The sequence below is a fragment of the Zalophus californianus genome, chromosome 14 (genome assembly GCF_009762305.2).
Source record: "Zalophus californianus isolate mZalCal1 chromosome 14, mZalCal1.pri.v2, whole genome shotgun sequence".
NCBI classification, from domain to species: domain Eukaryota; kingdom Metazoa; phylum Chordata; class Mammalia; order Carnivora; family Otariidae; genus Zalophus; species Zalophus californianus.
In genome coordinates this window covers 31,232,725-31,246,059 of record NC_045608.1, presented here as the reverse complement: position 1 = coordinate 31,246,059, position 13,335 = coordinate 31,232,725, and the positions used below count along the sequence as shown (strand labels likewise).

Sequence of the window (13,335 nt, the reverse complement as noted above, 5' to 3'; positions counted from 1 at the left end):
TAAGAAATAAAACAGAGGAGCATAGGGGAACGGAGGGAAAAATAAAGCAAGACGAAATCAGAGAGGGAGACAGACCATAAAGGACTCTTAATCATAGGAAACAAACAGGGTTGCTGGAGCGGAGGTGGGTAGAGGAATAGGGTAACCGGGTGAAGAACATTAAGGAGGGCATGTGATGTAATGAGCACTGGGCATTATATAAGACTGATGAATCACTGAACTCTACCTCTGAAACTAATAATATACTATATGTTAATAAAAAAAATTCATTGCAGAAACTTGAAGTTCAATAATCAAGATATTCTGGATGCAGAAATTATGTTTTAAACAGAAAAGGATTTCATAATTTAGCTAATACTCATTGAAGAATTAAGTCTTCTACCTCAAAATGCTGATTTTACAAGTGCTTCAAATTTAATTTTTAATGTTTTTCTAAAGAAAAATCTAAACATTTATTAATTGTAATTGTTTATAATTAATTATATTTAAGACTTCTATGAAGGAATATTACAATTAACCGTTGTAGAAGTAAATATCCAGTTTCTGCTGTCCATAATCTGATTGATTGGATCATAGTATTTATATATGCATTAGTGTGTGGTTTTCAAATAAATATCTGTGAATCATAAAAAAAGCCTGCATTTCTTTTTTTTCCAAGCATATATATTTTTTTAAATTTTTATTGTTATGTTAATCACCATACATTACATCATTCGTTTTTGATGTAGTGTTCCATGATTCATTGTTTGTGCATAACACCCAGTGCTCCACGCAGAATGTGCCCTCTTTAATACCCATCACCAGGCTAACCCATCCCCCCACCCCCCTCCCCTCTAGAACCCTCAGTTTGTTTTTCAGAGTCCATCCTCTCTCATGGTTCGTCTCCCCCTCTGACTTACTCCCCTTCATTCATTCTTCCCCTCCTGCTATCTTCTTTTTTTTTCTTAACATATATTGCATTATTTGTTTCAGAAGTACAGATCTGTGATTCAACAGTCTTGCACAATTCACAGCGCTCACCATAGCACATACCCTCCCCAATGTCTATCACCCAGCGACCCCATCCCTCCCATCCCCCATCACTCCAGCAACCCTCAGTTTGTTTCCTGAGATTAAGAATTACTCATATCAGTGAGGTCATATGATACATGTTTTTCTCTGATTGACTTATTTCACTCAGCATAACACCCTCCAGTTCCAACCACGTCGTTGCAAATGGCAAGATCGCATTCCTTTTGATGGCTGCATAATATTCCATTGTGTATATATACCACATCTTCTTTATTCATTCATCTGTCGATGGACATCTTGGCTCTTTCCACAGTTTAAAAGCCTGCATTTCTGAATTCAAATACTATGAACTCTAGATTTTCCTAATTATACATAGCAAATAAAAGACAACGTATTCTCAAAGCACTTGCCACCCTTCTCTAATATCTTCTCATTCTATTCTTCTCTGATACATGAATCTATCTTTTGAAATATGATTAACTACTACATAAGAAAGGGATGCTATTATTTCTTGGAAGATGAGGTTTGGATCTTTTCCAAGTTCTGTATATCACAAAGAGCAGAGAAATCAAGCATAACAGCAATTCAGAAGTTTACGGAAAAGATGCTTTTTAAAGGTACAATTTATATTTAAAACCCAAAGTCTCAATTCAGTATGAGATGTTAGGAAAAAGAAAATGACTGGACATGAACAAAGACTGATGCACAAGAATAGTATTTTCAGACTTGACAGGAAAAAAAATGGAGAGTCTGTCAAACAAAAGGGAAATAAATTTAGCCATATGTCAGGATACAAGGGACTATTTAATGACATGGGAAGATGTTCACATCACATACAATGTTAAGTGAAGAGAACAGAATACTGTGCATACAGTTCTCGTCTCCATTTCATACAGCACAAGTAGATTCACAGTGGATGCTTCTGGCTGTTGAAATTATGGGTAACATTTCTTCTTTAAACATTTACACATTTCCCCAATTTCTATAGTGGGATTCTGCTCAGAATTACATGGAGGGAAAAGGTTATAAAAATATTTAGGAAAACGTCTCCTCAAGTTCATTCTGCCAACCTCATCCTAATCAAACTCCCCAAAGCAAAATTGTATGGTAAGAACCAATGATTCATTCAGAAATGAACCCAAATCCCTTACTTTCCAATAAGATTCAAGATCAGTTTGAAAGCAGAATTGTAGAAGATTCTCACAGAATGAACAATCACTTTCTATAACAGGTCAATTCTGATGGTTGTGAAACACCATTCATAAGGTTAAAATAAAAAATAAAATAGTAAGATATGCTCGCAACATAAAATTGATATTTAGTTGTTTTTTTAAAAGATTTATTTGAGCATGAGAGAGAGACAGAGAGCGCCAGCGTGCGAATGGGGGAAGGGGCAAAGGGAGAGAATATCCAAGTAGACTCCTCTGCTGAGCTCGGAGCCCGACATGGGGCTCCATCCTAGGAGCCATGAGATCAGGACCAAGAGTCGGTCACTTAACAGACTGAGCCACCCAGGCACTCCTGATACTTAATTATTTTAGTAGGTTTTTATTAGTAGGTTTTATTTAGTAGGTTATTTTAGTAGTAATTATTAAAGTAGGTTTCCTGATATTTAGCATCTAATTTGTTTAAAATGAAATAGAAGAATATGTATGTTACAAAGGCTTACAATGACTCTTTTAAGCAATGAGGGTGTCCCCTTGACACTTAGAAGGACTGCTAGTGTCTCCCTCAGATGGCCTCACTAACGCCTTCTGATTGGCTGCTGGTAATGGTCTTGCAGCATGAACATACACAACACTCCAGAGTCATTCTGTAAGCATCTGCGGGCAGGCATTATTTTTTTAAATTTTTATTGTTATGTTAATCACCATACATTACATCATTAGTTTTTGATGTAGTGTTCCATGATTCATTGTTTGCGTATAACACCCAGTGCTCCATGGAGAACGTGCCCTCTTTAATACCTGTCACCGGGCTAACCCATTACCCCACCCCCTCCCCTCTAGAACCCTCAGTTTGTTTGTCTCAGAGTCCATAGTCTCTCATGGTTCGTCTCCCCCGCTGATTTCCCCCTCCTTCAGTCTTCCCTTCCTGCTATCTCTGCACCTCAGGAGATGACATGGTTTTTAACAGAAAAGGTTCAAAAACTATTAGAAAAGTGAAGGAACCATATGTCAAATATCATCCACACTGTATAAGAACATTATGCCTATCTTGCTCCTTTCTCTATTCTATTGGTACTTCCACTGAAGCTGACAATCCCTCAGCCTAATTGCTCTGTACTCCTGTAAATCATGAAGTTTACTTTTCTCATGGTAATATATTTGTTTTGTCTCATAGTTTTGTTGAAATCTTTTCTTTTATCCCTACTGTTTCTTTTCAAGGTATACCAATTTAAAAAAATCCAGTCTTAAGCTAGCATCCCATAATACCACTTCCTTATTTTTCCACAGTGGTTCTTACTCTTTGAGGCTGTGTACTCTTTAGGAAACTGAGGAAAGCTATGGACCTCTCTCCAGAAAAATTCACATACATACACTTTGTGAAATAAACACACATTTTTTATATTTCAGGGGATTCACAGACTTTCGTCAGCCCCATTCAAGGACTCTCAGGATACTAACTCTTGGTGCATATGGCTTCTATGTTTTAGTTCATTATTATACAAATGCTTATATGGATTTGTCACTTAGCATGCTTTAAACATTATTTTTAAGAGACAACACTTGCTGCCATAAAAATTAGACAGGGATAAACTGATACAACCTTTACTCACTCAGTAGCTTTGTAACTGGAAGGTACATTCAATTACTGCAGCACCTATGGGAGCACTTCTACAACAATGAACAAGAAGAATGTGGGCCCTGCTGGCAAGAAGGTCACAAGGTAAAAGAAGGGCTGAGAATCTAACAAGAGGATACCAACATGACATGACTGAAGAATTCCAGGCTGGAAGCAGGGACAGCAGTCAAAGCTGATGTGATAAACTAGACAAAGAAGATGACAGGCTGGGTTAGGATAGTGTTGGGAGGAAACTAACAAGATCTAGAATGAGAAACATCAACAGGGCTTGGCTGTTAGGGAGAAGTCAGAGACGACACAGAAGTTCTGTGCTGAGCACACTGAAATGGGGAAACAGGAGAAGATGGTTTGGGAGAAAACAGATGGGTTCTCCTGGCCTGCTGTAGGCCCTAGCTAGCAGACAGCCGGATGAACGGGTGTATGCTCAGAGAGATTGGTGCATAGATGGGAGCTTTAGTAGCCAGAACAAAAACCATGGAAAAGGGTACAGTTGCTCAGAGAGAGATGAGCCCAGGATAAAAATCTGAAGGACCAAGCAGAGTCTAAAAGAGGCAGAAAAAGATATCAGGGGAGAAAACTGGGAGAGTGTGGTTCCTTTCCTGTTCAGATGCCACTATCATCTGTTTTCCTAAAGGAAGTTTCTCTGAATCCTTTGGGCATCTTTAATCTTACAAATAGGTGGAGAGCTGTATAAACAAAAATGTTTACAACCATTTTATAGTATGGTCTTTCTATAAATCAAAATCAATGTGTATTTATAGTACACATTAAAAAACATTAAATAAATATAAAGAAAGTTCAGGAATAAGTTAAGTGATATCAGATAACAATCACTGCTTTCATCACATAATACTGTATCTTTAAACCGATAATTAAGACAACAGAAATGTGAAGTAAAACTATATTTCTAAAACATAATAGCTTTGTATATGTATTACAATTTATGATGTATTTTGACCACAATCCTATTTGTTACATAAAAGCCATAATTAAAGTGCAGAGAATTTTTATCCTCCTTCTGCCAATGAAGAAATCAACACTCAGAGAGGTAAAGGGACTCTTCTAAAACCACAGTCTAGAGAATGGCAGAGCAATTCCCACTAAGCCATGATGCTCTCATGTAGTTCAGTATCATATGGGGAAAGAATTTCCTATTCTGTGAATTTCAAGTATAAACTTCGAGTGTGTGTGTCTGTGTGTGTGTGTGTGTGTGAGAGAGAGAGAGAGAGAGAGGAACAAACACTGTTTTTACTTTGCACCATTATGCCACTACTTTTCGCTGGTCTGGCTGTATAGAGACACTGGTTCAAGTGGCTGAGGCTAGACCAGCAGTGCAGTAAGCAGCTGACTCACCTAATCTGCTGCGTCTCATCTCCTCTGGTGAGACGGGCCGCAGCTTTCTCTCTGCTTTGATTTCTTCTAATATTCTTTCATGGAGGCTCCGTGGCCGTGGTGGAGTGGGTTTCAGTTTTCTGGCTGAGACCTTGGGGGGAAAAAAAGTAACGGCTATAGACTTCAGTGGATGTCTTTAAATAATTCTTACTGAAGTCCACTCCTATAGTACAGTATTATGAAATTGTATTTCATTGATTGCAACACTGATAAAGGACTACTTTAAGCTATAGGGAGATTACTGGATTTCACAGTAACAGTCATATGTGCTCAACCAATTGTAAGGAGTCAGTTTTGCTGAAGTTATAATTATGTTCACAATATGCTACCATGATAGGCAATCAACTGAAATGTAACCTATACTTTATTACTATTACTGTTTTTAAAAGTAACATTTTTGAGTAAATCATCACAATCTTCTTAGATTACTCTTGTTATCTTCTTTCTATAGTTGAAGAAATAAAGGCTCAGAGAGGCTGATTAATTTGCTTAAGGACATGTGGCTACTAAACTGCACCATAACTCAAGTTGTTTTGAGTTAAATCATCTTAAGACAGCTTTGTATTGAATAATTTTAAGTATTTTTTCTGTCACTGAAGAGTATAACTTACAGTTAGGCTTCATCATTCTGAGAATAAAAGATCAGTGTAAAACTACGTGTAAAAACTATGAGAGCTGAGTTCTAGAGACCATGTCCTAGAGGACAGCACATTGCTATGTGACCTGCAACCAAGGGGAACACTCAGATCACATACCGGATTTAAAGGGGGTCTTGATCTGATGAAGTCCAGGATGATTTCATGAGCACTTTTTTTTAACCGAGGGGGAATATCACCATTGACCTGGAAAGAGACAAAAAGTACAAGATTCATATGACTATAGGATTATCATTCTAAGTTTCTGGATACAGCTATTACCTCAAATTACTGAAAGTGTACTTTGGCTCTACCAAAGACATATTTCGAATCAACAAAATGGAGAATAAATAGCTGAGTGATTCGGAGCAAAAACAACCCATATAGAATTCAAGAAAATACAAATTCATAAAGTGAATCACTAGTTCTACCACTTGGTGAAAATATATACTAGATTCATCCTTTCCTACAAAAAGTTTCTAAAATTATGAATGTGAGTGGAATAAATAATACTATGCTTATTAATTATTTTATAACTTATAAAGCCTTTTACTTCTTATTTTCATCCTTGTACAAAACCTAGCTACCAGGAAGGACTGGTGACTTGAGTCACATTCTATAGATAAAACTCAGGCTCATGTCAAGGAGGGTATCTGCTGCAGTCACACAATTACTAAGTTCGAGAGTTTTGGTAGAGCCCTCATCTGCCTCTGACTCCTGCTCTTATGTACTCTCTTTATAGCAATGTGTTATAGAAAGAAAGTTTTTAAAAAAGATTTTATTTATTTATTTGATAGAGAGAGAGAGACACAGCAAGAGAGAGAACACAAGCAGGGGGAGTGGGAGAGGAAGAAGCAGGCTTCCCGTGGAGCAGGGAGCCCGATGCGGGGCTTGATCCCAGGACCCTGGGATCGTGACCTGAGCCAAAGGCAGACGCTTAACCAACTGAGCCACCCAGGTGCCCCTAAAAAGAAATTTTTAAAAGCAATTTAAGAAAACCCCAGAAACGCACAAAAAATAACAATTTAAACTCACATTCTGACTACCCCAGAAGGCACAGTTGTGACCATTTTGTCCTATTTATTTCCCAGTCTTAATATGAAAAAAATAGAACCTGCCTAGGCATTTTCTGTCATGCTCCTCATGAAAGATGGATGAAAAAAGAAATGTTAACAAGTTATAAATTTTTAAAAATGACAAATACCTAATACTTCTCAAAATCCAGAAAATTAGCATACTGTTTTCATTAATGCCTGACTGAAATCTCCTTTCCCCCTCTACTTTGGAGACCTCTTTGATTACCCCATCATATTCTAATAACTTTATAATATCAATTTTGTTGGAGAGAAGAAAAAGATAATTTGGTTATTCCTCTTCCATCAATGGTTGATTTTTTTATTTCAATAGGTTAGAAATGTTTCTTTATGCTTCACAACTTGTTATTGGAAATGTCACTTAAATTTTAGAATTACTGTAAAATTCAGTAAAATCTTTTAAGTTTTTTTTTAAAGATTTATTTATTTGAGAGAGAGTGTGAGAGCCAGAGGGGGGGAGGGGCAGAGGGAGAAGCAGACTCCCAGCTGAGCGAGGAGCCTCACACAGGGCTTGATTCCAGGACCCTGAGATCATGACCTGAGCCGAATGCAGACACTTAACTGACTGAGCCACCCAGGCCACCCTCAGGTATTTTTGTAAGACTAAGATTTCAGGGTGTGGACAGCTTTCTTGTCCTCACCAACCTTAAATACTACTTTAATTGCTCACAAGTCATTAATCAGTTGGTTATTCCTCACTGCAGATGTGTAAGTTTAGATTTTTTGTCCATGTTGCTACTTTGTGTCCACTGACAAATAATGTTAAATATATTTTTTATTATTTATTTATTTATTTATTTATTTATTTGACAGAGAGAGACACAGCGAGAGCAGGAACACAAGCAGGGGGAGTGGGGGAGGGAGAAGCAGGCTTCCTGCTGAGCAGGGAGCCTGATGCGGGGCTCGATCCCAGGACCCTGGGATCATGACCTTGAGTCGAAGGCAGACGCTTAACGACTGAGCCACCCAGGCGCCACCTTAAATATATTTTTTTAAAAAAGGATCTGAATTGCCACTCCCAAGCCCAGTCTGCTCCCCAAATGCGACCCCTCTGAGCACAGGGTATGTGACAAGCTTGCTGTGACCTACACAGCATCCACTCTCTTCTTCCCTGGGCCACACCTCCCACCCCTGAATGAAGGCAGGATGGCCCATGGAAAGATTTAGTAGTAAAAGCTGCTTGAACTGCTAGTACTTGGTGTAAGGAGGGCATGTCTGCTAGCAGCCCAGCTGGAGGCTTAATGTGACATGACGACAACCCTCTACCTATGGATTTGGTGTTACATAAGATTTTTTTAAAAATCCTTATTGTATGGAACAACTTAATCAGACTTTCCTATTATTTTCAACTCTACTCCTGAGCAGGATAATACATATCTTTCTAGCCATTTTTCATATGATTTTACTTCAATGTTTACTTTCCATCACAACACCAGTGTTTAGGGAATTGGTTTAAATAAGGCCAGGGTTGTAAACTCCGTTCCCCAAACAAGCACGTGAGTTCAGTTTCCACACTAGTCAGAAACTGTACCCTGGATCCCAATTACAAAATGTGCATCAGTGCTCGTGAGGTAGATGGCAGAACAGTATGGAAGTGAGTCAGTGAAAGTCCGTACCAGGATGAAAAAAAGTAACTTTGTGCTAATGTCATTCTGCTGCTGATTCAGTGAAATTATTTTCCTATAAATACAGAACACATACTGAAACAAGCTCTCTGAGCTGCAATGATAAATGATTCCTGGATGAACAAAATAGTGAGCCACAAGTAAATAAGACATTTATACAACTTGATCTCATTTCTGAGACACAATACCTTAACTTCTAAATAACAGATGTTGTTTCTACATCTTCATTTTTAAAAGGTGAGTTATTTGAAGCTATTTGTTAGAATTACAGCATTTTACTCAAACATTTTAGAAAAAGCCAGTTTAAATCTTTTACACTTCTGTAACTTAATATTCTGGGTAATATCCAATATGGCTAAGCCACCAACTCCCAACAACAGCACAACTGTACCGAAAACAGAGGATTACTAAGGTATGGTTATGTAGTTCAAACCTGAGAATGAAATTAAAAACATCTCAGCATAGTGCTTCGGGTACAGATAGACCATGTTTGAAAGCTCTCTGTGTTCACTCTTTATAAAAATGTTTGTTTTTATTTTTATTTATTTATTTTTTGTTTGGTTTTTTTATCCCACTTTCTCATGTGTTTGTTGGCCATCTGGATGTCTTCTTTGGAAAAATGTCTGTTCATGTCTTCTGCCCATTTCTTGATTGGATCATTTGTTCTTTGGGTGTTGAGTTTAAGAAGTTCTTTATAGATTTTTGATACTAGCCCTTTATCTGATATGTCATTTGCAAATGTCTTCTCCCATTCTGTCGGTTGTCTTTTGGTTTTGTTGACTGTTTCTTTTGCTGTGCAAAAGCTTTTTATCTTGGTGGAAGTCCCAATAGTTCATTTTTGCCCTTGTTTCCCTTGTCTTTGGCCATGTTTCTAGGAAGATGTTGCTGCGGCTGAGGTCGAAGAGGTTGCTGCCTGTGTTCTCCTTTAGGATTTTAATGGACTCCTGTCTCACGTTGAGGTCTTTCAACCATTTGGAGTCTATTTTTGTGTGTGGTGTAAGGAAATGGTCCAGTTTCATTCTTCTGCATGTGGCTGTCCAATTTTCCCAACACCATTGGTTGAAGAGACTGTCTTTTTTCCATTGGACATTCTTTCCTGCTTTGTCAAAGATGAGTTGACCATAGAGTTCAGGGTCCATTTCTGGGCTCTCTATTCTGTTCCATTCATCTATGTGTCTGTTTCTATGCCAGTACCATACTGTCTTGATGATGACAGCTTTGTAATAGAGCTGGAAGTCTGGAATTGTGATGCCACCAGCTCTGCTTTTCTTTTTCAACATTCCTCTGGCTATTCACGGTCTTTTCTGTTTCCATACAAATTTTAGGATTATTTGCTCCATTTCTTTGAAAAAAGTGGATGGTATTTTGATAGGGATTGCATTGACTGTAGATTGCTCTAGGTAGCATTGACATCTTCACAATGTTTGTTCTTCCAATCCATGAGCATGGAACGTTTTTCCATTTCTTTGTGTCTTCCTCAATTTCTTTCATGGGTATTTTATAGTTTTCTGAGTACAGATCCTTTGCCTCTTTGGTTAGATTTATTCCTAGGTATCTTATGGTTTTGGGTGCAATTTAAATGGGATCGACTCTTTCATTTCTCTTTCTTCTGTCTTGTTGTTGGTGTATAGGAATGCCACTGATTTCTGTGCATTGATTTTATATCCTGCTACTTGACTGAATTCCTGTATGAGTTCTAGCAGTTTTGGGGTGGAGTCTTTTGGGTTTTCCACATACAGTATCATATCATCTGCAAAGAGTGAGAGTTTGACTTCCTCTTTGCCGATTTGGATGCCTTTGATTTCTTTTTGTTGTCTGATTGCTGTGGCTAGGATTTCTAATACTATGTTGAATAGCAGTGGTGAGAGTGGACATCCCTGCCGCGTTCCTGACCTTAGGGGAAAAGCTCTCAGCCTTTCCCCATTGAGAATGATATTCGCTGTAGATTTTTCATAGATGGCTTTTATGATATTGAGGTATGTACCCTCTATCCCTATACTCTGAAGAGTTTTGATCAAGAAAGGATGCTGTACTTTGTCAAATGCTTTTTCTGCATCTATTGAGAGGATCATATGATTCTTGCTCTTTCTTTTGTTAATGTATTGTATCACGTTGATTGATTTGCGGATGTTGAACCAGCCTTGCAGCCCAGGGATAAATCCCACTTGGTCGTGGTGAATAATCCTTTTAATGTACTGTTGGATCCTATCGGCTAGTATTTTGGTGAGAATTTTTGCATCCATGTTCATCAAGGATATTGGTCTGTAATTCTCCTTTTTGATGGGGTTTTTGTCTGGTTTTGGGATCAAGGTAATGGTGGCCTCATAAAATGAGTTCGGAAGTTTTCCTTCCATTTCTATTTTTTGGAACAGTTTCAGGAGAATAGGTATTAATTCTTCTTGAAATGTTTGGTAGAATTCCCCAGAGAAGCCATCTGGCCCTGGGCTTTTGTTTGTTGGGAGATTTTTGATGACTGCTTCACTTTCCTTAGTGGTTATAGGTCTGTTCAGATTTTCTATTTCTTCCTGGTTCAGTTTTGGTAGTTGATACATCTCTAGGAATGCATTCATTACTTCCAGATTATCTAATCTGCTGGTATAGAGTTGCTCATAATATGTTCTTATAGTTGTTTGTATTTCTTTGGTGTTGGTTGTGATCTCTCCTCTTTCATTCATGATTTTATTGATTTGGGTCCTTTCTCTTTTCTTTTTGATCAGTCTGGCCAGGGGTTTATCAATCTTGTTAATTCAAAGAACCAGCTCCTAGTTTCATTGGTCTGTTCTACTGTTTTTTGGTTTCTATTTCATTGATTTCTGCTCTGATCTTTATGATTTCTCTTCTCCTGCTGGGTTTAGGCTTTCCTTGCTGTTCTTTCTCCAGCTCCTTTAGGTGTAGGGTTAGGTTGTGTATTTGAGACCTTTCTTGTTTCTTGAGAAAGGCTTATATTGCTATATACTTTCCTCTTAGGACTGCCTTTGCTGCATCCCAGAGATTTTGAACAGTTGTGTTTTCATTTTCATTGGTTTCCATGAATTTTTTTTTAATTCTTCTTTAATTTCCTGGTTGACCCATTCATTCTTTAGGAGATGCTCTTTAGCCTCCATGTATTTGAGTTCTTTCCGACTTTCCGCTTGTGATTGGGTTCTAGTTTCAAAGCATTGTGGTCTGAAAATATGCAGGGAATAATCCCAATCTTTTGGTACCGGTTGAGACCTGATTTGTGGCCTAGGATGTGATCTATTCTGGAGAACGTTTCATGGGCACTAGAGAAGAATGTGTTTTCTGTTGCTTTTGGATGGAATGTTCTGAATATGTCTGTGAAGTCCATTTGGTCCTGTGTGTCATTTAAAGTCTTTATTTCCTTGTTGATCTTTTGCTTAGATGATCTGTCCATTTCAGTGAGGGGGGTGTTAAAGTCCCCCACTATTATTGTATTGTTGTCAATGTGTTTCTTTGCTTTTGTTATTAATAGGCTTATGTAATTGGCTGCTCCCATGTTTAGGGGCATAGATATTTACAACTGTTAATTGTAACTTCTTGTTGGATAGACCCTTTAAGTATGATGTAGTGTCCTTCCTCATCTCTTATAACAGTCTTCGATTTAAAATCTAATTTGTCTGATATAAGGAATGCCACCCCAGCTTTCTTTTGGTGTCCATTAGCATGGTAAATGGTTCTCCACCCCCTCACTTTCAATCTGGGGTGTCTTTGGGTCTAAAATGAGTCTCTTGCAGACAGCATATTGATGGGTCTTGTTTTTTAATCCAATCTGATACCCTGTGTCTTTTGATTGGGGCATTTAGCCCATTTAGTAATGATTGGGTAATGATTGAAAGATAGGAATTTAGTGCCATTGTATTGCCTGTAAGGTGACTGTGACTGTATATTGTCTCTGTTCCTTTCTGGTCTATGTTACTTTTAGGCTCTCTCTTTGCTTAGAGGACCCCTTTCGATATTTCTTGGAGGGCTGGTTTCGTGTTTGCAAATTCCTTTAGTTTTTGTTTAGCCTGGAACCTTTTTATCTCTCCTTCTAATTTCAATGAAAGCCTAGCTGGATATAGTATTCTTGGCTGCATATTTTTCTTGTTTAGTGCTCTGAAGATATCATGCCAGTCCTTTCTGGCCTGCCAGGTCTCTGTGGATACCTTGTTGCCAATCTAATGTTTCTACCATTGTAGGTCACAGATCTGTTCTCCCCAGCTGCTTTCAGGACTCTTTGTCTCTGAGACTCGTAAGTTTTACTACTAGATGTCCGGGTGTTGCCCTCTTTTTATTGATCTTGAGGGGGCTTCTTTGTGCCTCCTGGATTTTGATGCCTGTTTCCTTCCCCAAGTTAGGCAAGTTCTCTGCTATTATTTGCTCCAATATACCTTCTGCCCTTCTCTCTCTTTCTTCTTCTTCTGGGATCCCAATTATTCTAATATTGTTTCATCTCATGGCATCACTTATCTCTAGAATTCTGCCCTCATGATCCAGTAGTTATCTCTCTTTTTCTCAGCTTCTTTATTTTCCATCATTTGGTCTTCTATCTCTTCTGCCTCATTTATCTTAGCAGTTACAGCCTCCATTTTTGATTGTACCTCATTAATAGCCTTTTTGATTTCGACTTGGTTAGATTTTAGTTCTTTTATTTCTCCAGAAAGGGTTTCTCTAATATCTTCCATGCTTTTTTCAAGGCCAGCTAATATCTTTAACATAATCATTCTGAACTCTAGTTCTGACATCTTACTAATGTCCGTATTGATTAGGTCACTGGCAGTCAGTACTGCCTCT

General features: G+C 38.1%; 1 protein-coding gene across 6 annotated transcripts in view; it reads right to left on the bottom strand.

Moving 5' to 3' along the window:
- Positions 1-13,335, bottom strand: part of SPIRE1 (spire type actin nucleation factor 1) — a 211,802-nt gene that overhangs the window by 38,398 nt on the left and 160,069 nt on the right. For all 6 annotated transcript variants that reach the window (XM_027576299.1, XM_027576300.1, XM_027576303.1 and 3 more), the window contains 2 exons: positions 5,964-6,050; positions 5,170-5,299 (listed from right to left, as the gene is read on the bottom strand). In XM_027576299.1, coding sequence (XP_027432100.1) covers positions 5,170-5,299; positions 5,964-6,050 — 217 coding nt within the window. The remainder of the gene's footprint in view (positions 1-5,169; positions 5,300-5,963; positions 6,051-13,335) is intronic.